This window comes from Calidris pugnax, unplaced genomic scaffold (assembly GCF_001431845.1).
Source record: "Calidris pugnax isolate Ruff unplaced genomic scaffold, ASM143184v1 scaffold211, whole genome shotgun sequence".
NCBI lineage: Eukaryota > Metazoa > Chordata > Aves > Charadriiformes > Scolopacidae > Calidris > Calidris pugnax.
This window is the reverse complement of record NW_015091083.1, coordinates 6,706,562-6,730,018: the sequence shown is the minus strand read 5'-3', so window position 1 is coordinate 6,730,018 and position 23,457 is coordinate 6,706,562. Positions and strand designations below refer to the sequence as shown.

General features: G+C 44.9%; 2 protein-coding genes across 2 annotated transcripts in view; both read right to left on the bottom strand.

Moving 5' to 3' along the window:
- EVL (Enah/Vasp-like) overlaps positions 1–23,457 on the bottom strand; it is a 143,772-nt gene that overhangs the window by 13,513 nt on the left and 106,802 nt on the right. The window contains exons 4-6 of the mRNA XM_014957564.1: positions 17,158–17,221; positions 14,364–14,425; positions 12,239–13,078 (exon numbers count right to left, since the gene is read on the bottom strand). Of these exons, the coding sequence (XP_014813050.1) occupies positions 12,239–13,078; positions 14,364–14,425; positions 17,158–17,221 (966 nt within the window). The remainder of the gene's footprint in view (positions 1–12,238; positions 13,079–14,363; positions 14,426–17,157; positions 17,222–23,457) is intronic.
- On the bottom strand, positions 5–14,260 carry LOC106897138 (ena/VASP-like protein). The gene is made up of 2 exons (XM_014957561.1): positions 14,053–14,260; positions 5–3,850 (listed from the first exon to the last, which is right to left on the bottom strand). Exon 2 carries the CDS (start codon positions 3,250–3,252, stop codon positions 2,026–2,028), a length of 1,227 nt encoding a protein of 408 aa, XP_014813047.1. The 5' UTR covers positions 3,253–3,850; positions 14,053–14,260; the 3' UTR covers positions 5–2,025.

The following is a 23,457-nucleotide window of genomic DNA, read 5'->3' as shown; positions in this document are numbered from 1 at the left end:
GAAATGCAGAGAAGGCGAGTTAGAAGGGAAAGCCGTGGTCTCCTCCAGCCCCTCCATGGGTCTGACTCCCCATGGAGTCACCATCTCTCACCTGACTGCGAGATGGGTGAGCAATGCATGGAGGCACCAAGCACGCAGAAGAATGGGAAAGGGTCGTCACATCACTGGTCAACCCTTATGTCCTCCTGTGAAACCCCATCACTGATAAACTAGCCTTCTCCCTCCTCTTCTCCCTGGCTGGCCTAGTGTTTTATTCTGTGCCGAAATCACAACACAGGCAACACTTCCCAATTCGTAACTGGCATCTTCTGCTTCTCTCAGCTTTCTACACGGAGACAACAAACTATATCAGGCAGCTCCATTTGGTTATCTTTCTTCACGGAGACAACTAACTACATCAGCCAACTCCATTTGGTTATCTTTCTTCATGGAGACAACTAACCACATCAGCCAACTCCACAGAATTATGGGCTACAGGGACACATCCTCCTTTCTGTTGCACAGAAAGCACGAGGCCTCAGCTGGTCTTTGCAAAGTATTGGTGGGGAGAGTCCAGCTCCAAGCACCCCAGGGTTCAGAGAAGCTCCTCAAAGCAGCAGTCTGTTGGAGGGGCTGGTGGTGGGTAACTCCGACGCAGTGTTTTGCCTGTCAGCAAGGGGTCAGTTAAACAAATAGACCTCCCCAAGAGTATTCCCCCAATTTACACTCTCTCAGAACAGGCTGCTCCTAATGCATAATCACAGGTTCAGCTGTTCAGCAAGTGTTATTTTGAAAGACAGGCAGATTTGGACCGAGGAGCATTTGGAAACTGTATTTAACATTAGCAGCCTGGTTTTCTTCTTATCTAGGTTTTCTTACAATACTGCCTTATTTCTGTGGTTACTTCTACCATTATTTCACACTCCCAATTCCATTCTTGAAATGAACCATAGCTGCTATTAGAAATACTTTAAATGTTTCAAGCCCTCTTTGGTTCACAAACATAATAGCTAGTAATTCATTGTGGGTACAGTTAATTGTAATTGCAAAACTACACCCACCTAATTAGAGGCCAGCCTGAGGCAAAAATTGAACTGAGTCAAAATAATGGACTGATGTGAGTTTAAAATAACTTTATTGAACTAAGTGGATTTCAAGGACTTATATCAGCTGAAGGACTGAGCCTCCGGTGGTTGCTGTAATATTTTTAGCAGAAAGTGAAAGGAAATGTCTCTCAGTTTTCTTCCTTTCCTAGGCACATCATTTAAGCATTATATGTGGTTATAAACAGGAATGGATCCAAGTCACAAAACGTATGATCTGAATTGCAAATAGGCATTGCTCGTAACTGTTCTAACTCCGCAGGCTTTAGACGAGCACTAGAAATCAAGACCATATGCAAAGTGGCAGACCCAAGCTCTTGATGTGCCTGCAATGAAAAAGGTTTGCTGGAATAGTTACAGTGACAAGCCCTCAACTATAAATGCAGTTTATACCAGGAAGAGAGTTTCTAGAATGAAATCAATTATGTGAGCATAGGGGATTCTGGGTAACTATAACAAAAATCATGATATATCTTTTGCTGGTAGCAGAAATACCACTTAAAAATAAAATAAAAATCACAGCCTCTACCAATAGTGCTACACAGACAAGAAGTCTACTCAGACCTAGCCTCCAGCTTCAGAAGAGTCCATCCGCTACGTTTGGACCAGCTGAAAATAGGTTTTGTACAAAGCTCTCTGCCAAACCCAACTTGACTCTGCTGAATGATAAAAATCTCCTTCTGGGCTAACGCAGTACAAATATGCATTGCAACAACTCAGCTACGGCCCCCTGGTCCTGTAATTCTTGCTTTTAGCCTTGCATTTAGCTCAGAAGGTCCCTGAGCCAGTCCTGAGTGACTTTGACACTTTTTCACCTCAGTTTCAGAAATCACATACAGAAGGAGTAGCCTTGGGTTTCTCAGCTCTTCTTCTAGAGGTCACGGGCAGTGCCAACGGGCCCTTTTGAATAGCTGCTTTATACAGGTCGCAACTCATTCAAAAATCAGTACTTACTCAAGTGGGCAGTGGCTGATGAAGTCATGTAAGGAGGGTTCCTCCTGGGCATAGCCACCTCAGACATAGCAGCATATGGGGGAGGCAATGGAAGACAGTGTGACATGGGCTGATAGCTCTGCTGTGGAGGACGAGATGATGGATGGGAGGATGGGGAGGGAGCCTGGCCAAAGGAGCTGGGTGGGCTGGCGATGGTGGGCAGCAGGGAGGAGGGTGCAGCTCCTAGGTGTGGAAAGAAGGACCCATCCATGCTTTTCACCTGGGCCCCAAAGGGGCCTAAAGCAATTTGTTCTTCAGGATGCCCATTTGCAGGTACACCTGCCAAGGTCTCCTGGTCTGCTTTATCTGTGGGTCCCTTGAGCCTGTCAGGTGGGACAGGAATCACGGGCAGGATGGTGGGACTGCGTGGCTGCAGGGTGTCACCCCTCTGCAGAGGTGGTGCATTGGCAGTGGGGGAAGCAGAAGACCGAAGAGAGCATGAAAGAGAAGAGCGCCTGAGAGGCTGGCGAGAGGCAAAGGGAAGGTGGGAAGGATGGGGAGGTGGTGGAGACAGCGAGGTTCTCCTGATGCCTGGCGTTACGGTCCTGCGGTTTGGGCAGGCTGGAGAGGAGGAACCCGGGGCCATCGGCAGCTCAGAGGCTGAATGCCTGTGCAGGAGCTGTGGGGGCTCCCTGGATCTCCGTGGGGATCTGGGAGAGGACTGACTGGTGGGCTCGGGGACAGCGGGTGATGAAGAGCCAGCGCTGGCATGAGGAGGTGGGGAGGGAGGACCCCAGTTACTGCAGGCGGGAGGAGGAGGCTGAGAGGAGGGGGAGCACACGCTTATCTGAAGGGTGGAAACTAAAAGAACAGAAAAGACAAATGAAAAGAATAAGATGGGTACGTGGCAAGGAACGAAACCAAGGCAAAGCAGAACAGAGAAAAAGGAACCACAAAGTGAACGCGAACAGAAACTCAAACAAAGCAAAGAGGGGATGGTGCAGGCACCGGCTTGGGGGTTTCCAACCCTCAGCAGGACCAGGGGGACTGTGTGGAGCAGGACCCTGGTGGCACCGGCAGGCTGCTCTGGTGCTAGTGAGGTTCCTCCAAACCCTGTGTGAATCAGGTCATGATCATCACCCCTTGCACCTGGGGCAACTGCAAGTGACATTCTGGATACAGTGGTGGCCACCTCATAGCCAGGGAAGGGATGGTCAGAAGCCCCTGGAAGCCACATCCTGCTCCTTGTGGCTGCCGAGGCAGGATTTTGGCTATCTTCCCTATGCAGAATAGCACACAGTAACCTCTGCTGAAACAGAGTCCAGCAACTTCTGCCGCTGGCTAAGGTAGGTGTGCGTGTCTGAGCTGTTTTCAAGTCAAAAAACCTAAAAAGTTTTAACAGCTGAGGAAAAATATTTGACTTATGTGGCCAGATTCACTGAAAAGACTTCCCCAAAACAAAATCCCAAACACAAGATGGCCATCTTGGCTTGCTTGCTTCTGCCTTCTTTCAGAGAGGCAAAGCCACGCTTTGTAGTTATAAGCTATTCCTGTCGTCTCTTCTCTCAGCTTAGTGCAACTTAATATGCTATAGAAGATTTTTGTAAGCTCATTAAATATATATATTTTTTCCATTAAGCTCACAGAAGACTCCTTACTTCATGACCGCAAAATCCCCACCGATGAGCATCTAGAGCTATATTTTCCTCTGTGCTGCAGTTTGCTTTGTGCTGCAGAGCGATGGGGTGGGCCTGACCTGGCACATCCAGCACGTCCACCCCTTCGTGCTGGCATCCCCTGGAAACATGGAGTCACTCTAGGGGTGGCCGTGCTACCTGCTGCCCTCGTGGGTCTGGAAGAAGTCTGGCCGGGCCCCCTTGGTACACCTAAAATCCCCCCTAGCTGTACAAGGGCTGCCCTCGTGGGTCTGGAAGAAGTCTGGCTGGGCCCCCTTGGTACGCCTAAAATCCCCCCCAGCTGTACAAGGTTTGCCACGTGCAGAACCTGCCTAGATCCACCTGCATCCTTGGGCCGGAGCCTCTGTGAAACACCACAACCATGACTAAATCTATGTACGTTTCTAGCTGAAAATGCTTTAAAGTCTAATCGGATCCACCTGCATCCTCGGACGGGAGCCTCTGTGAAACACCACAACCATGACTAAATCTATGCACGTTTCTAGCTGAAAATGCTTTAAAAACTAATCATAACTATAACCACTTTTAGCAGTCTAGCTCTTGCGTAGCACCACGCAAAACCCAACTACAGCTACAGGGGACAAGCAGGGGAGTGACTGGCTCTGCTTGGTTTGATACGTGCCTGTGGTAGAGGTTCTTCTTTCCAGAGATTCCTGGCGCTGTTGCTGTTGCTCCATCACTTGTCTAAAACAGCAATGAAAAAACCTACGGTCAATTATGTATTCTTCGCATTTTTGAGTAAAAGCTTTATGCACTGAGAAGCCCTGGAGCTGTGTGTCTCGGGTGGTTTGAGCCAGTCCCTCAGAAAAATGCTGTCCCCGTGGGATGGAGATGGGTTGGATTTCACTTGCCCTGGCCTCAGCGGTGCCATTGCACGTGTTGGGGAAGAGTAAAGAGGACACTGCCCTGCACCTGCAGGTCACTGCAGGGTCGGATTGATCCATTTAAGATAACTCCTCAAGGGGCTCTGCAGGAGGAACAGTCAGTGCCCCAGGTCCAGGAGAGCACAGCAACCACGCGTGTGGTCAACCTGGAGCAGATGAGCATTGCCAGGGAAGAGTAAGGGGTGTCTTGCATAAAATAATACAGTCCTGAGTCCTTTATGGCTCAGGAGCCCAGAGGACTTGTAGTTAAAATAAAAATATAAGGAAGCTTGATCTGCGTTTAGGTACTGACTGTACAAAAAACATTTTGCCCTGATGCCCCAGCACAGCCATCCCTGTGCCGGCCAGCGTGGCCACGGGGACCACGACCTCCGTGTTTCCTCCACAAATGTGAGTCTCAACATCACACTGCTGCTTTTCTGGCACCTTTCCCCCCAGGAGCTGCTGGCTCCCCTGCTACCCAGGCCTGGTGTCCCACAGGGAAATGCACTGCCAAGCCTTTTTCCAGCGTTTGCTCTCCAGAGCTGTGCAGTTCCTGGGGCCCATCAGCAGAGGTCTTCTCTAGCTCGCTTTAGCACTTCTGCTGAAAGAGCTGTCACTGACTCCGGCCACAAACCCTTCTGGGCATTTCTCCTCTTAAAACAGCTTGAGCGCTAAAAACTAGACCATTTGCCAGGCTTTTTACCATCTACACGGATGTGGACTAAAGATTTCAACAATACTAAAACACAACTCCGAAATTACCTTACTGGAGCACGTGGTAATAAGGTTTATTATCATTTTCTTCCATGATTTCTACACCAAATTTGCCTTGAATTTGTGCCACATGTGTTTTGGCCAGTCTTAACTGCATGGAGATTTCTTTTTTTCTGTAACAACTTTACTTCATGGTCTGTACAGTAAGGAAAGCTTAACTCTAGGCAGCGCTTCTGTTTTGACTCCTTACGTAGTATTTTAGAGGGGTCACCCTGTTACATTTTCATTTGTGCTTTCCTGAGTCTGCAATTTTAAAGAATTCTATCTTCTTACATACAAATAAAAGCTTTTTTAGAAAAAAGTCCAGAAAAATACAGTTACATCATGTAAGGAAAAAAAAATAAGTCTTAATTTGCAAAACAAATTTCTGGTATTTCAATTCTAATTCAATAGATGGGACAGGAAAAATCACAATTATAACTATTTGCTGCAGAAGGATCAATCCTAAACTGTTTTTTTTTGTTTGAGACATGCAGTCCATTGAGCACTGGCAATTTCTGTAAAACCATTATAGGCAGCTGAAAAAATTATTATATGTGCAAAGGAGAAACAGTTTTGAGAACAGCCATAGTTGGCCGATTCAATTGGTTTCATTTCAGCTATGACACTTTAAACCAAATAAATACAAATCTTTACTTCAATAGATATCCTGGCTCTTACTGGATAGTTACGGGCTGACCACATATGCAACAGCATCAATTGCACTGCTAGGATTTCAATTGTAAACACATGTGCTGAGAATTTCCTGAGCATACCATCCACCTGGCATTTATTAGCAAAATTTGGTGATAAAGAACAACTTGCCACATAGATTTTCCTCATTAAACCTGGGGGAAATTCTAGTTTACCTGGAGGATAGACCTAGAAAACTCCAGCCTGATGGAGTAAGATGGGTAAGATGTTTCCAAAACATCTCTAAGTCATTAGAGCTGCTGCAGAGCAGATGCAGGTGTGGGATGGTCCCCAAAACAAGGGTCAGCCACTGCTATCTGAAGTCATCTTGGCCCACGCCAGCCCTGTCTGCCCCTGGGCAGAAGCAGTCTATACCTGCCAAGTGCACCCTCCCACATGTGCTAAAAGGAGAAGTTCTTACACTCTTAGGAAGCCAAATTTATTCTGGTGGAACTAAATAAAGCCTGAGACTGGCACAAGGCTGCTTAAGGAGTATGCAAAGTATAGTATAAGAAGGGACAAATTACACTCTGACTTAAAAATATATTCTTTTAACATTTGTGCAAAGGTCTCTAAAAAACCTTTTAAACAGACACATTTGCAGGGTAGTTACCATAACTTCATTGCCTTGCCTGCTTATAAGATGTTCAAAGAATGCTAGGCCTAAAATTAGGTCTGCTCTATGCTAAAAGAATGCATCAGCATAATTAAAGCTGAAAATCCTCTAGTGCAGATGCAGTAATATCTAAGTGCAGCTACTGGCATAGCTTATTCCAGTCCAGTGGAGCAAAAGAAGCTTTTACAGAACCATGTGCCCTGTAGCAGTCGAATAATACCTACCTAAAAGTCTCTTACTGTCTCTAAATGAAAAAAAGTTCTGATGTAGTTAAGCTGCTCACACTTTAAATGTACAGTTTAGACACCTAAATTTGAGGTCTGAGTTACATATGGTCTGATGAATCAGTGATTTCCACTGGTTAAATGTAGTTTCCCTATACTTCTCTAACGGTTTTTTTCAAGAGGGAAAGAGAGAATTCTAGAGTGCCTATTTTAGCCAGCAATCCAGGTTACAAACTAGAACGCCACCATAACAGATTAACTCACCTTCTCTGTGCTTCCATCTCATCTGGAGATGGCCCATTCTGGACCTGGCGCTGGGCAGCTGGACCTACAGAAAAAAATGAAAGAATGATATTAGGAAATTAAATGTGGCTGACTTTTTCAAAAAACATGGCCACTCAGGTTAATTGCTTCTCCATCTTACTATGAGAGAAAACCCTCAAGCATTGTCGTCTTCTCTTTGCCTTATTTTTTTTTTTTAATTATTTTTTTCATATTAGGCAAATCATTGCCTCCGATAAATTTTTAGCCCCAGTGGGAGAATCCAGTGGCTAAATGTGTGAGCAGATTTGCCCAGAAACTTGGCATCCTGATAGCTGTAGACTACACACTAATCCCTTGACGACTGTGAAGACTCATAGTGTTGCAAAAGATGTCTTGTGGAAGGACAATTCATTGCACTGGGATGCATTTCCAACTTCTACTCTCCCTGGATTACTCTGTGCTTGCACAGGAATTCAACCACAGTGCTGAGTTTGTGAGTGTAAATGCTAGCTGCTCTGATGCTGAGCATTCTGAAAATAAAAATAATTGTTGATAATATAAGCTACAGTGGTCTTCTACTCAGTGGAAGGAGGATTGTTCCATTAATTTGACAAGGTGGGTTTCAACTGGGACTAAACAGATGAGAGTTCTATTGAACACAACAGCAATTTTCCTGATAAACGGCACTGAGAAACAGACCTTATTTTTTTCATTTTTCAAATGTAAAATTTCATCCTTTTAAAAGTTATCCAACAAGAGCAAATCAGAATTAAACACTCAGAAACCCATATATGTCACTCACAAATTGTTAAAGATATTTCTCTCCATTTCCTTTCTATGTTTCTGCCAAGCAGAATGTCATCTAAAAACAAATTTAGAAAGTATGACTGTGTGAAAATAGGAAATATGGCAGAAATGCATCGCAGTCAGAATTTCCTAAGCATTGACTGATTCTTATGAAATTGTGCATATTTTTTGACATGTGTTTAAGGACTAATATTTACAGAAAGGGGACACAGCACTTTCTGAAAATCGAGCCTGTGTATTACAGGTTTGGGTATCCCCAAAATCCAGCCAGCAAGAACCACTGAGTCACAAAAGCTCTGACATTTAAAAATATCTTAGGATTGGGTATGAAATGAAGACAGTTCACTTCTTTAACGTCTCATGACTGACAACTTAATATTGTTTGTCACAGGCCTTCGGCAAACTATTTAGACAGAAATGCCACACTTTGTAAAGATCACACGAAACAGTGAACAGGCAGGGGAGAGGGTGTTTTTTTTGGAAGCAAGCCTCAGGAAAAAACTTGGCAGGTATTGGGGAAGCATGGGGCAGGAGGCTCACGTGTAAGGAGTTTAAGGTGTGACAAGGATGTGGTGGTGTTGCGTGAATGCTTGTACTGTGCATCATCACCACTGAAGTGAAAGAAGGCCAGAGCTACCCCCGAGCAGTTACAAAGGGACTTGAAACTTCTGAACAGGGTAGGAAGACAGATATGGGTCCACCCCCCACCTGTGGGATGTGACCAGCCTCCCCACAGTTAGCAGTGGCACCGGTTTGGACCCCGGCTGTGGTGTGTGGAGGTAGCACCCACCTTCTCCTGCACACACACACGTACCTGTGAGATAATGCAATAAGCTGACTTCCACGTGAAAGATCACCTTCCTCACCAGCGAGCAAAGTACACCATGGCAAGCCTTAGCCGTGCTCATGACTGCACACGATTTCACCAGGAGAAAACTTCCCTTGTATAAAGATGCAGAGCATCATATAGATGCCAGCTTTCTACTTGGTAGGAGGACCAAAAGTAGGCGCCAACGTGAACAATAAAGGCCAGAAGATGAGGCGGCAGAAACAACATTTCTTCTCTGGCGATGAGTCTTGTCAATGTATATAGGAGGCTCTAATGATGCCATTTTAATCTGGTACTTTGGCATGAATCTTCTCTTGGGGCCAAATGCCCAGAAAAATGAGGCAGTGGGGTCAGTTTGACTAATACTAGACATGCAGAAGGAATCAAAGACCAGACTATCAACACCACACTGAAAAACCCCAACTCCTTTTTTTCCTGTGGGCACTGCTATGAACTGGCTATGTAGGTTCAAAACCAAACAAATCCAACCAAATCAATGTGGAAAGCAGCCTAAAGATATTCTTTTAAGGCAACGTTACACAACACGTCTGGAAGTTGGCATGGTTGCTTTTTATCACCTGGAGCTTTCTCAAGCTGATCTTGCATAGCAAGCACATAAATGAAAACCCATATAAATGGCTTTTCAATTCCAGCTCAATTTTCAGCACAAAGGAGTCCCAGTAAATTCAATGAATTTACTTATATTTCCCAGTATGTATGTGCATGTTTGCAGGATTAAGGCCATACTTGGAACTAAATACACAGCTTCTGGTTGCAATACACGATTGCAAAATGAACACTGGCTTTAAAAAAATTGTCTGTGGTACAGCAAATACCTGATATATTCCCAGAGCAGACCACAAGTCAATTCAGACAATGCTACTGGAAAATTTTTCCCTCACTTCACTGAAATAATTTAATTTAATTTCACTCCCTTATTCAGAGATGAGCTCCATGCATTAACAGTCACCAATTTTTTTTTTACATGAAGAACCCCAGCTGACTCTTTCAGTTGGCAGCATTTTGTTCTTATTATTACTTGGTCATAGCGTGAAATAGTCTTAAAATGAAGAACATAAAGCTCCTAATTATCTTTTGAAATTGCCAATTTCTTCATAGCTTCTATAGAAATGCCCTCCTATTTTGGCAGACAAAAACACGAGAAAAAAAGATCAGAAGGAATGAAGCTACTTCAGACCTGACTCGAAAAATAATCAACATTCAAAAACTTTGCAGAAGTGGTGATGAATTTGCAGATATTTTTCTTGCACACTATTTCAAAAAGCCAGACAACTTTTCAGATGCACAGGGCACACGACTGCAGACCCCCAAAATGCCTTAAATTCTCTCTCTGATATCTTGAGACATGTAACAATTAGTGGTTTCTGCGTAATGACTAATTCCTTTCTTTCACAGGTTTAGCTTTCTTACTTAAATCAACACACTGCAGCAAACCATCATTCCTCTATTTCAATCTTTTCCAAACTCATTTTCCTTCTACTTTGCTAGTGCAACACAGGCAACACTTCCCAATTCGTAACTGGCATCTTCTGCTTCTCTCAGCTTTCTACACGGAGACAACAAACTATATCAGGCAGCTCCATTTGGTTATCTTTCTTCACGGAGACAACTAACTACATCAGCCAACTCCATTTGGTTATCTTTCTTCATGGAGACAACTAACTACATCAGCCAACTCCATTTGGTTATCTTTCTTCATGGAGACAACTAACTACATCAGCCAACTCCATTTGGTTATCTTTCTTCATGGAGACAACTAACTACATCAGCCAACTCCATTTGGTTATCTTTCTTCATGGAGACAACTAACTACATCAGCCAACTCCATTTGGTTATCTTTCTTCATGGAGACAACTAACCACATCAGCCAACTCCACAGAATTATGGGCTACAGGGACACATCCTCCTTTCTGTTGCACAGAAAGCACGAGGCCTCAGCTGGTCTTTGCAAAGTATTGGTGGGGAGAGTCCAGCTCCAAGCACCCCAGGGTTCAGAGAAGCTCCTCAAAGCAGCAGTCTGTTGGAGGGGCTGGTGGTGGGTAACTCCGACGCAGTGTTTTGCCTGTCAGCAAGGGGTCAGTTAAACAAATAGACCTCCCCAAGAGTATTCCCCCAATTTACACTCTCTCAGAACAGGCTGCTCCTAATGCATAATCACAGGTTCAGCTGTTCAGCAAGTGTTATTTTGAAAGACAGGCAGATTTGGACCGAGGAGCATTTGGAAACTGTATTTAACATTAGCAGCCTGGTTTTCTTCTTATCTAGGTTTTCTTACAATACTGCCTTATTTCTGTGGTTACTTCTACCATTATTTCACACTCCCAATTCCATTCTTGAAATGAACCATAGCTGCTATTAGAAATACTTTAAATGTTTCAAGCCCTCTTTGGTTCACAAACATAATAGCTAGTAATTCATTGTGGGTACAGTTAATTGTAATTGCAAAACTACACCCACCTAATTAGAGGCCAGCCTGAGGCAAAAATTGAACTGAGTCAAAATAATGGACTGATGTGAGTTTAAAATAACTTTATTGAACTAAGTGGATTTCAAGGACTTATATCAGCTGAAGGACTGAGCCTCCGGTGGTTGCTGTAATATTTTTAGCAGAAAGTGAAAGGAAATGTCTCTCAGTTTTCTTCCTTTCCTAGGCACATCATTTAAGCATTATATGTGGTTATAAACAGGAATGGATCCAAGTCACAAAACGTATGATCTGAATTGCAAATAGGCATTGCTCGTAACTGTTCTAACTCCGCAGGCTTTAGACGAGCACTAGAAATCAAGACCATATGCAAAGTGGCAGACCCAAGCTCTTGATGTGCCTGCAATGAAAAAGGTTTGCTGGAATAGTTACAGTGACAAGCCCTCAACTATAAATGCAGTTTATACCAGGAAGAGAGTTTCTAGAATGAAATCAATTATGTGAGCATAGGGGATTCTGGGTAACTATAACAAAAATCATGATATATCTTTTGCTGGTAGCAGAAATACCACTTAAAAATAAAATAAAAATCACAGCCTCTACCAATAGTGCTACACAGACAAGAAGTCTACTCAGACCTAGCCTCCAGCTTCAGAAGAGTCCATCCGCTACGTTTGGACCAGCTGAAAATAGGTTTTGTACAAAGCTCTCTGCCAAACCCAACTTGACTCTGCTGAATGATAAAAATCTCCTTCTGGGCTAACGCAGTACAAATATGCATTGCAACAACTCAGCTACGGCCCCCTGGTCCTGTAATTCTTGCTTTTAGCCTTGCATTTAGCTCAGAAGGTCCCTGAGCCAGTCCTGAGTGACTTTGACACTTTTTCACCTCAGTTTCAGAAATCACATACAGAAGGAGTAGCCTTGGGTTTCTCAGCTCTTCTTCTAGAGGTCACGGGCAGTGCCAACGGGCCCTTTTGAATAGCTGCTTTATACAGGTCGCAACTCATTCAAAAATCAGTACTTACTCAAGTGGGCAGTGGCTGATGAAGTCATGTAAGGAGGGTTCCTCCTGGGCATAGCCACCTCAGACATAGCAGCATATGGGGGAGGCAATGGAAGACAGTGTGACATGGGCTGATAGCTCTGCTGTGGAGGACGAGATGATGGATGGGAGGATGGGGAGGGAGCCTGGCCAAAGGAGCTGGGTGGGCTGGCGATGGTGGGCAGCAGGGAGGAGGGTGCAGCTCCTAGGTGTGGAAAGAAGGACCCATCCATGCTTTTCACCTGGGCCCCAAAGGGGCCTAAAGCAATTTGTTCTTCAGGATGCCCATTTGCAGGTACACCTGCCAAGGTCTCCTGGTCTGCTTTATCTGTGGGTCCCTTGAGCCTGTCAGGTGGGACAGGAATCACGGGCAGGATGGTGGGACTGCGTGGCTGCAGGGTGTCACCCCTCTGCAGAGGTGGTGCATTGGCAGTGGGGGAAGCAGAAGACCGAAGAGAGCATGAAAGAGAAGAGCGCCTGAGAGGCTGGCGAGAGGCAAAGGGAAGGTGGGAAGGATGGGGAGGTGGTGGAGACAGCGAGGTTCTCCTGATGCCTGGCGTTACGGTCCTGCGGTTTGGGCAGGCTGGAGAGGAGGAACCCGGGGCCATCGGCAGCTCAGAGGCTGAATGCCTGTGCAGGAGCTGTGGGGGCTCCCTGGATCTCCGTGGGGATCTGGGAGAGGACTGACTGGTGGGCTCGGGGACAGCGGGTGATGAAGAGCCAGCGCTGGCATGAGGAGGTGGGGAGGGAGGACCCCAGTTACTGCAGGCGGGAGGAGGAGGCTGAGAGGAGGGGGAGCACACGCTTATCTGAAGGGTGGAAACTAAAAGAACAGAAAAGACAAATGAAAAGAATAAGATGGGTACGTGGCAAGGAACGAAACCAAGGCAAAGCAGAACAGAGAAAAAGGAACCACAAAGTGAACGCGAACAGAAACTCAAACAAAGCAAAGAGGGGATGGTGCAGGCACCGGCTTGGGGGTTTCCAACCCTCAGCAGGACCAGGGGGACTGTGTGGAGCAGGACCCTGGTGGCACCGGCAGGCTGCTCTGGTGCTAGTGAGGTTCCTCCAAACCCTGTGTGAATCAGGTCATGATCATCACCCCTTGCACCTGGGGCAACTGCAAGTGACATTCTGGATACAGTGGTGGCCACCTCATAGCCAGGGAAGGGATGGTCAGAAGCCCCTGGAAGCCACATCCTGCTCCTTGTGGCTGCCGAGGCAGGATTTTGGCTATCTTCCCTATGCAGAATAGCACACAGTAACCTCTGCTGAAACAGAGTCCAGCAACTTCTGCCGCTGGCTAAGGTAGGTGTGCGTGTCTGAGCTGTTTTCAAGTCAAAAAACCTAAAAAGTTTTAACAGCTGAGGAAAAATATTTGACTTATGTGGCCAGATTCACTGAAAAGACTTCCCCAAAACAAAATCCCAAACACAAGATGGCCATCTTGGCTTGCTTGCTTCTGCCTTCTTTCAGAGAGGCAAAGCCACGCTTTGTAGTTATAAGCTATTCCTGTCGTCTCTTCTCTCAGCTTAGTGCAACTTAATATGCTATAGAAGATTTTTGTAAGCTCATTAAATATATATATTTTTTCCATTAAGCTCACAGAAGACTCCTTACTTCATGACCGCAAAATCCCCACCAATGAGCATCTAGAGCTATATTTTCCTCTGTGCTGCAGTTTGCTTTGTGCTGCAGAGCGATGGGGTGGGCCTGACCTGGCACATCCAGCACGTCCACCCCTTCGTGCTGGCATCCCCTGGAAACATGGAGTCACTCTAGGGGTGGCCGTGCTACCTGCTGCCCTCGTGGGTCTGGAAGAAGTCTGGCTGGGCCCCCTTGGTACGCCTAAAATCCCCCCCAGCTGTACAAGGTTTGCCACGTGCAGAACCTGCCTAGATCCACCTGCATCCTTGGGCCGGAGCCTCTGTGAAACACCACAACCATGACTAAATCTATGTACGTTTCTAGCTGAAAATGCTTTAAAGTCTAATCGTAACTATAACCACTTTTAGCAGTCTAGCTCTTGCGTAGCGCCACGCAAAACCCAACCACAGCTAGAGGGGACAAGCAGGGGAGTGACTGGCTCTGCTTGGTTTGATACGTGCCTGTGGTAGAGGTTCTTCTTTCCAGAGATTCCTGGCGCTGTTGCTGTTGCTCCATCACTTGTCTAAAACAGCAATGAAAAAACCCGGGGTCAATTATGTATTCTTTGCATTTTTGAGTAAAAGCTTTATACACTGAGAAGCCCTGGAGCTGTGTGTCTCAGGTGGCATAAGCCAGTCCCTCAGAAAAATGCTGTCCCCGTGGGATGGAGATGGGTTGGATTTCACTTGCCCTGGCCTCAGCGGTGCCATTGCACGTGTTGGGGAAGAGTAAAGAGGACACTGCCCTGCACCTGCAGGTCACTGCAGGGTCGGATTGATCCATTTAAGATAACTCCTCAAGGGGCTCTGCAGGAGGAACAGTCAGTGCCCCAGGTCCAGGAGAGCACAGCAACCACGCGTGTGGTCAACCTGGAGCAGATGAGCATTGCCAGGGAAGAGTAAGGGGTGTCTTGCATAAAATAATACAGTCCTGAGTCCTTTATGGCTCAGGAGCCCAGAGGACTTGTAGTTAAAATAAAAATATAAGGAAGCTTGATCTGCGTTTAGGTACCGACTGTACAAAAAACGTTTTGTCCTGATGCCCCAGCGCAGCCATCCCTGTGCCGGCCAGCGTGGCCACGGGGACCACGACCTCCGTGTTTCCTCCACAAATGTGGGTCTCAACATCACACTGCTGCTTTTCTGGCACCTTTCCCCCCAGGAGCTGCTGGCTCCCCTGCTACCCAGGCCTGGTGTCCCACAGGGAAATGCACTGCCAAGCCTTTTTCCAGCGTTTGCTCTCCAGAGCTGTGCAGTTCCTGGGGCCCATCAGCAGAGGTCTTCTCTAGCTCGCTTTAGCACTTCTGCTGAAAGAGCTGTCACTGACTCCGGCCACAAACCCTTCTGGGCATTTCTCCTCTTAAAACAGCTTGAGCGCTAAAAACTAGACCATTTGCCAGGCTTTTTACCATCTACACGGATGTGGACTAAAGATTTCAACAATACTAAAACACAACTCCGAAATTACCTTACTGGAGCACGTGGTAATAAGGTTTATTATCATTTTCTTCCATGATTTCTACACCAAATTTGCCTTGAATTTGTGCCACATGTGTTTTGGCCAGTCTTAACTGCATGGAGATTTCTTTTTTTCTGTAACAACTTTACTTCATGGTCTGTACAGTAAGGAAAGCTTAACTCTAGGCAGCGCTTCTGTTTTGACTCCTTACGTAGTATTTTAGAGGGGTCACCCTGTTACATTTTCATTTGTGCTTTCCTGAGTCTGCAATTTTAAAAAATTCTATCTTCTTACATACAAATAAAAGCTTTTTTAGAAAAAAGTCCAGAAAAATACAGTTACATCATGTAAGGAAAAAAAAATAAGTCTTAATTTGCAAAACAAATTTCTGGTATTTCAATTCTAATTCAATAGATGGGACAGGAAAAATCACAATTATAACTATTTGCTGCAGAGGGATCAATCCTAAACTGTTTTTTTTTGTTTGAGACATGCAGTCCATTGAGCACTGGCAATTTCTGTAAAACCATTATAGGCAGCTGAAAAAATTATTATATGTGCAAAGGAGAAACAGTTTTGAGAACAGCCATAGTTGGCCGATTCAATTGGTTTCATTTCAGCTATGACACTTTAAACCAAATAAATACAAATCTTTACTTCAATAGATATCCTGGCTCTTACTGGATAGTTACGGGCTGACCACATATGCAACAGCATCAATTGCACTGCTAGGATTTCAATTGTAAACACATGTGCTGAGAATTTCCTGAGCATACCATCCACCTGGCATTTATTAGCAAAATTTGGTGATAAAGAACAACTTGCCACATAGATTTTCCTCATTAAACCTGGGGGAAATTCTAGTTTACCTGGAGGATAGACCTAGAAAACTCCAGCCTGATGGAGTAAGATGGGTAAGATGTTTCCAAAACATCTCTAAGTCATTAGAGCTGCTGCAGAGCAGATGCAGGTGTGGGATGGTCCCCAAAACAAGGGTCAGCCACTGCTATCTGAAGTCATCTTGGCCCACGCCAGCCCTGTCTGCCCCTGGGCAGAAGCAGTCTATACCTGCCAAGTGCACCCTCCCACATGTGCTAAAAGGAGAAGTTCTTACACTCTTAGGAAGCCAAATTTATTCTGGTGGAACTAAATAAAGCCTGAGACTGGCACAAGGCTGCTTAAGGAGTATGCAAAGTATAGTATAAGAAGGGACAAATTACACTCTGACTTAAAAATATATTCTTTTAACATTTGTGCAAAGGTCTCTAAAAAACCTTTTAAACAGACACATTTGCAGGGTAGTTACCATAACTTCATTGCCTTGCCTGCTTATAAGATGTTCAAAGAATGCTAGGCCTAAAATTAGGTCTGCTCTATGCTAAAAGAATGCATCAGCATAATTAAAGCTGAAAATCCTCTAGTGCAGATGCAGTAATATCTAAGTGCAGCTACTGGCATAGCTTATTCCAGTCCAGTGGAGCAAAAGAAGCTTTTACAGAACCATGTGCCCTGTAGCAGTCGAATAATACCTACCTAAAAGTCTCTTACTGTCTCTAAATGAAAAAAAGTTCTGATGTAGTTAAGCTGCTCACACTTTAAATGTACAGTTTAGACACCTAAATTTGAGGTCTGAGTTACATATGGTCTGATGAATCAGTGATTTCCACTGGTTAAATGTAGTTTCCCTATACTTCTCTAACGGTTTTTTTCAAGAGGGAAAGAGAGAATTCTAGAGTGCCTATTTTAGCCAGCAATCCAGGTTACAAACTAGAACGCCACCATAACAGATTAACTCACCTTCTCTGTGCTTCCATCTCATCTGGAGATGGCCCATTCTGGACCTGGCGCTGGGCAGCTGGACCTACAGAAAAAAATGAAAGAATGATATTAGGAAATTAAATGTGGCTGACTTTTTCAAAAAACATGGCCACTCAGGTTAATTGCTTCTCCATCTTACTATGAGAGAAAACCCTCAAGCATTGTCGTCTTCTCTTTGCCTTATTTTTTTTTTTTAATTATTTTTTTCATATTAGGCAAATCATTGCCTCCGATAAATTTTTAGCCCCAGTGGGAGAATCCAGTGGCTAAATGTGTGAGCAGATTTGCCCAGAAACTTGGCATCCTGATAGCTGTAGACTACACACTAATCCCTTGACGACTGTGAAGACTCATAGTGTTGCAAAAGATGTCTTGTGGAAGGACAATTCATTGCACTGGGATGCATTTCCAACTTCTACTCTCCCTGGATTACTCTGTGCTTGCACAGGAATTCAACCACAGTGCTGAGTTTGTGAGTGTAAATGCTAGCTGCTCTGATGCTGAGCATTCTGAAAATAAAAATAATTGTTGATAATATAAGCTACAGTGGTCTTCTACTCAGTGGAAGGAGGATTGTTCCATTAATTTGACAAGGTGGGTTTCAACTGGGACTAAACAGATGAGAGTTCTATTGAACACAACAGCAATTTTCCTGATAAACGGCACTGAGAAACAGACCTTATTTTTTTCATTTTTCAAATGTAAAATTTCATCCTTTTAAAAGTTATCCAACAAGAGCAAATCAGAATTAAACACTCAGAAACCCATATATGTCACTCACAAATTGTTAAAGATATTTCTCTCCATTTCCTTTCTATGTTTCTGCCAAGCAGAATGTCATCTAAAAACAAATTTAGAAAGTATGACTGTGTGAAAATAGGAAATATGGCAGAAATGCATCGCAGTCAGAATTTCCTAAGCATTGACTGATTCTTATGAAATTGTGCATATTTTTTGACATGTGTTTAAGGACTAATATTTACAGAAAGGGGACACAGCACTTTCTGAAAATCGAGCCTGTGTATTACAGGTTTGGGTATCCCCAAAATCCAGCCAGCAAGAACCACTGAGTCACAAAAGCTCTGACATTTAAAAATATCTTAGGATTGGGTATGAAATGAAGACAGTTCACTTCTTTAACGTCTCATGACTGACAACTTAATATTGTTTGTCACAGGCCTTCGGCAAACTATTTAGACAGAAATGCCACACTTTGTAAAGATCACACGAAACAGTGAACAGGCAGGGGAGAGGGTGTTTTTTTTGGAAGCAAGCCTCAGGAAAAAACTTGGCAGGTATTGGGGAAGCATGGGGCAGGAGGCTCACGTGTAAGGAGTTTAAGGTGTGACAAGGATGTGGTGGTGTTGCGTGAATGCTTGTACTGTGCATCATCACCACTGAAGTGAAAGAAGGCCAGAGCTACCCCCGAGCAGTTACAAAGGGACTTGAAACTTCTGAACAGGGTAGGAAGACAGATATGGGTCCACCCCCCACCTGTGGGATGTGACCAGCCTCCCCACAGTTAGCAGTGGCACCGGTTTGGACCCCGGCTGTGGTGTGTGGAGGTAGCACCCACCTTCTCCTGCACACACACACGTACCTGTGAGATAATGCAATAAGCTGACTTCCACGTGAAAGATCACCTTCCTCACCAGCGAGCAAAGTACACCATGGCAAGCCTTAGCCGTGCTCATGACTGCACACGATTTCACCAGGAGAAAACTTCCCTTGTATAAAGATGCAGAGCATCATATAGATGCCAGCTTTCTACTTGGTAGGAGGACCAAAAGTAGGCGCCAACGTGAACAATAAAGGCCAGAAGATGAGGCGGCAGAAACAACATTTCTTCTCTGGCGATGAGTCTTGTCAATGTATATAGGAGGCTCTAATGATGCCATTTTAATCTGGTACTTTGGCATGAATCTTCTCTTGGGGCCAAATGCCCAGAAAAATGAGGCAGTGGGGTCAGTTTGACTAATACTAGACATGCAGAAGGAATCAAAGACCAGACTATCAACACCACACTGAAAAACCCCAACTCCTTTTTTTCCTGTGGGCACTGCTATGAACTGGCTATGTAGGTTCAAAACCAAACAAATCCAACCAAATCAATGTGGAAAGCAGCCTAAAGATATTCTTTTAAGGCAACGTTACACAACACGTCTGGAAGTTGGCATGGTTGCTTTTTATCACCTGGAGCTTTCTCAAGCTGATCTTGCATAGCAAGCACATAAATGAAAACCCATATAAATGGCTTTTCAATTCCAGCTCAATTTTCAGCACAAAGGAGTCCCAGTAAATTCAATGAATTTACTTATATTTCCCAGTATGTATGTGCATGTTTGCAGGATTAAGGCCATACTTGGAACTAAATACACAGCTTCTGGTTGCAATACACGATTGCAAAATGAACACTGGCTTTAAAAAAATTGTCTGTGGTACAGCAAATACCTGATATATTCCCAGAGCAGACCACAAGTCAATTCAGACAATGCTACTGGAAAATTTTTCCCTCACTTCACTGAAATAATTTAATTTAATTTCACTCCCTTATTCAGAGATGAGCTCCATGCATTAACAGTCACCAATTTTTTTTTTACATGAAGAACCCCAGCTGACTCTTTCAGTTGGCAGCATTTTGTTCTTATTATTACTTGGTCATAGCGTGAAATAGTCTTAAAATGAAGAACATAAAGCTCCTAATTATCTTTTGAAATTGCCAATTTCTTCATAGCTTCTATAGAAATGCCCTCCTATTTTGGCAGACAAAAACACGAGAAAAAAAGATCAGAAGGAATGAAGCTACTTCAGACCTGACTCGAAAAATAATCAACATTCAAAAACTTTGCAGAAGTGGTGATGAATTTGCAGATATTTTTCTTGCACACTATTTCAAAAAGCCAGACAACTTTTCAGATGCACAGGGCACACGACTGCAGACCCCCAAAATGCCTTAAATTCTCTCTCTGATATCTTGAGACATGTAACAATTAGTGGTTTCTGCGTAATGACTAATTCCTTTCTTTCACAGGTTTAGCTTTCTTACTTAAATCAACACACTGCAGCAAACCATCATTCCTCTATTTCAATCTTTTCCAAACTCATTTTCCTTCTACTTTGCTAGTGGGACATTAAAGAAGTGAACCATCTTCACTTCATACCCCATCCTAAGATACCTTTAATGTCCTCTTCTGCACATTAGGTTTCTTTAGCACAATTTTCTTCTTAAAACACTTTAGAAGTGAAGTATCCTAATAAAGCTGGGAGACAAAAACAAGCAAACGTGAAGAGAAGAGGAAGATGAAGCTGGAATAGGTAGCTTGTCCTCTCTCCTGTGTAGAACAAGAAGCAATGGAGTAAAAGTTGGTAAGATAATGCCACCTGAGGAAAAGCCTAGCCCAGCTGCAGTGGTCAGTCACAGCCTGTGGCAACAGGGGTACCTGTTTTGTGTTCCTGCAGAGGCTTGTATTGACTGGAATTGGTTGGAAAAGAATTTGAGGGAAGTTGTATGTGGAGTTGCCCTAGGATAATAGTGTGTTCAGGGCAGTCACACTTCTGCTGCCAGCAGGGTTACAGCTCTTCTTGCCACCAGTGAGGAAACACACCAGTTCTGTTTGCCACTGGTTGTTGTTTCGCTTAAGTTACTCAGGAAAGAATTCCCTCTGGCATCCTGCTTGTCATCTTATTCAAACTAATCCTTTTTCTATAGTAATATGAAACCTTAATTTGCAAATTTGCAAACCCTAAAAAAAAAGGTTCGATGCACCCTGTTTTGGCAACAAAGATTTTTCTTGAGGGTGGCCAATACACTTAAAGGTCCAACCCAAGGTTTCAGGTCTGTTCATTGCCAGAAACATAAATTCTGCTAGATTTTCCCCCGGCTCCCATACCCAGACTTCTCAGCAGACCCAGGCACACCACCATCTGATGTGAAGTCTGCAAACAACTTCAGTCTCTGTAACGATGGAGCTTCTTGCTTCTCTTATCCTTGAGCTTGCTTTTAGCATGCTCAACCAAAGCTTATGCAGATACTGAAGGCAAGGATTATTTTTACACTTGGTTCCATATGTGTATGCTCTGCAGTGCACACACAGCAGACACCTGTTTGACTGAGGGTTTTGAAAAGTCAAGTGGATTTCTAGGTTTAACATTTTTACATTTTTAGATATTTTTCAGACCTGAGCAGACTTGAACAGTAAGTGCTCTTGGTGATGGCATCCTCATTTACACCTGCTTCTTGAGTTGCCCCGTGAGCTGCCTCCTACCCTCACAGCCTTTGGGAACAGCCCCACAGAGAAGAGCTATTGCAATCTACATTTTTAGCAACTAATTAATGCAGGAGATACGCTGTGACTGTCTGTATTTCCTCGCTTGGTTGCTTTGTAATAATTAACCGTGTTTTTATATAAGCATCTTGTGATTCAGCTCAAGGCAGATTTTGGGAGCACACGGATGTTTTCCGTGTTTGCTCTTTCTCCTCTGCTCTGCCCTTCCCCAGCTGTCCCTGAAGACATTGGAAGGGGATCTCCTGGCAGCAGGGCACTGCTTCGGGGTTGCTGTGACAGTTGTCATATGCCAGTGGCCACTCCTGCACCGCTGTGCCCTGTTGAGGCTCAGAGATGTCCTCGTCCACCCACAGCCAGCCACAAAATGGGACAAAAGCTGTCACCAGGGGAAAACCCAAGCTACGGCTTCCACTCTAGCTTAGCTGTGGCAAGAAGGCACGAGCAAGAAGGAACAATGTCATAATTTCTCTTCTGCTGGGGAAGTCCCAAGCAGCACTTCTCTTTTTCCTCTTTTACTTATGCTACAACTGCAAGCACCACTGTGCTTGTCCAACCTAGACCCTTCTATGATTCTATGATCTTTTATTCATTTTACACACTGGAAACAGAGCAGTCACCAAGCAGGGGTTCTGCAACCCCTATAGCCTCCGTGATGCTCATGGACCAGTGTGATGAATGCGGTGGGCTAAGGAGAGGGTCCAGGGTCAGAGCTGAATGAGAAATATACCTGGCTGTAACTTCATGAGACTGAAAAGTCTTGTTCGGTGTATGAACAGAACAGGATGATTTTGTGTGGAAAAACCCACAGGAGATTATGGGAGGAGAAGAGGTGAGAGGCAGACAGACAGCTCTCCATCATTGATTGATGGTTTCAGCATGTACTTGGACTGTGGGAGGCACTAAGTCTGCCCCTTCATCATTTATATATCCTGGGAATGTTCCATCAACACTTGTTTATCCTCATCAGCACAGAAGAAATCATTTCAGGTTACAACTTCCAGCAAAGCTTTTCTTTGCCACAGAAATACCCTTCCAATAAATTGGCATTTTCTGACGGAAAAAAATATACTCAATTGTGAAAAACATTTCTGACCAATACATTTGGGACCAGCCCGGGCCACCATTCCTGGCCTCAGGGTCCCAGGGAAGGCGTCCTGGCTGGGCTGATGCCAACTCCAGGGGCCAACCTGCAGACCCACTCTGGGTGGGGTCTCCTGGATGGTGCATTTTTCTGTCTTCACCACAACATCTCCTCTTCACCCCAGACACTCGTGGGGTTCTTTGCTGCCAAGCTGGGCTGCTCCCAATCTCCCCAGCTGCCCCACAGGTGATGTGGGTGTGAAACCAAGCAGGCTCCGGCCGGAAGAGGGAAGTTCTCTGCATCTCCTTACACCATCACTTCCCCGTGTTCACAGCCTGGCTGCAATTTTAGCTCTCTTGCTCTTGTTGGGCAATCATGCTGCTGCTGCTGAGGCTTTGTCAGCACTTTAAACATCTGCTCTGAGGACCTCGACCTGTTCTCAGTCCCATCGGTCTGTCCTGGAGGGAACTGCATGTGCTGGAGATGTCCCAGCATGGCCAGATGCCATGAGGAAGTGCCCACCAAAGAAGCCAGCGTGGGAATCGGACGCACCACCCCTGTGCTAGTGACACTGCGCTCAAACTCATTAGTAGAGACAACTATCCCGGACAAAGCACCGACCTAATTAGCCTAGATAAAGCACGTAGATAAAGCAGGGTGCCTACACCACTTCTGAAGCCCAAGCTCGTACAACCAGCGTTGGATGACATGGCAGGTCTCGCAGACCTAAATCTCCCTGGTGAGTTAATGGACTGGGAAGAGGGGTTCCCAGTCCATTAACGCCAGGGGTTTGTGACACGGCAGGGGTTCCACGCCAGGGGTTTGGGACACGGCACGTCCTGCCTCATCTGACATGTAACACTCATGATTTAGGCATGCTGCGGGGGGGGGGGGGTGTGTGTCCCCAGGGGG

Bases quoted from the DNA above. Each gene is read 5' to 3' on its own strand.
- LOC106897138 (XM_014957561.1), bottom strand. From the start codon at position 3,252: ATGTGGCTTCCAGGGGCTTCTGACCATCCCTTCCCTGGCTATGAGGTG.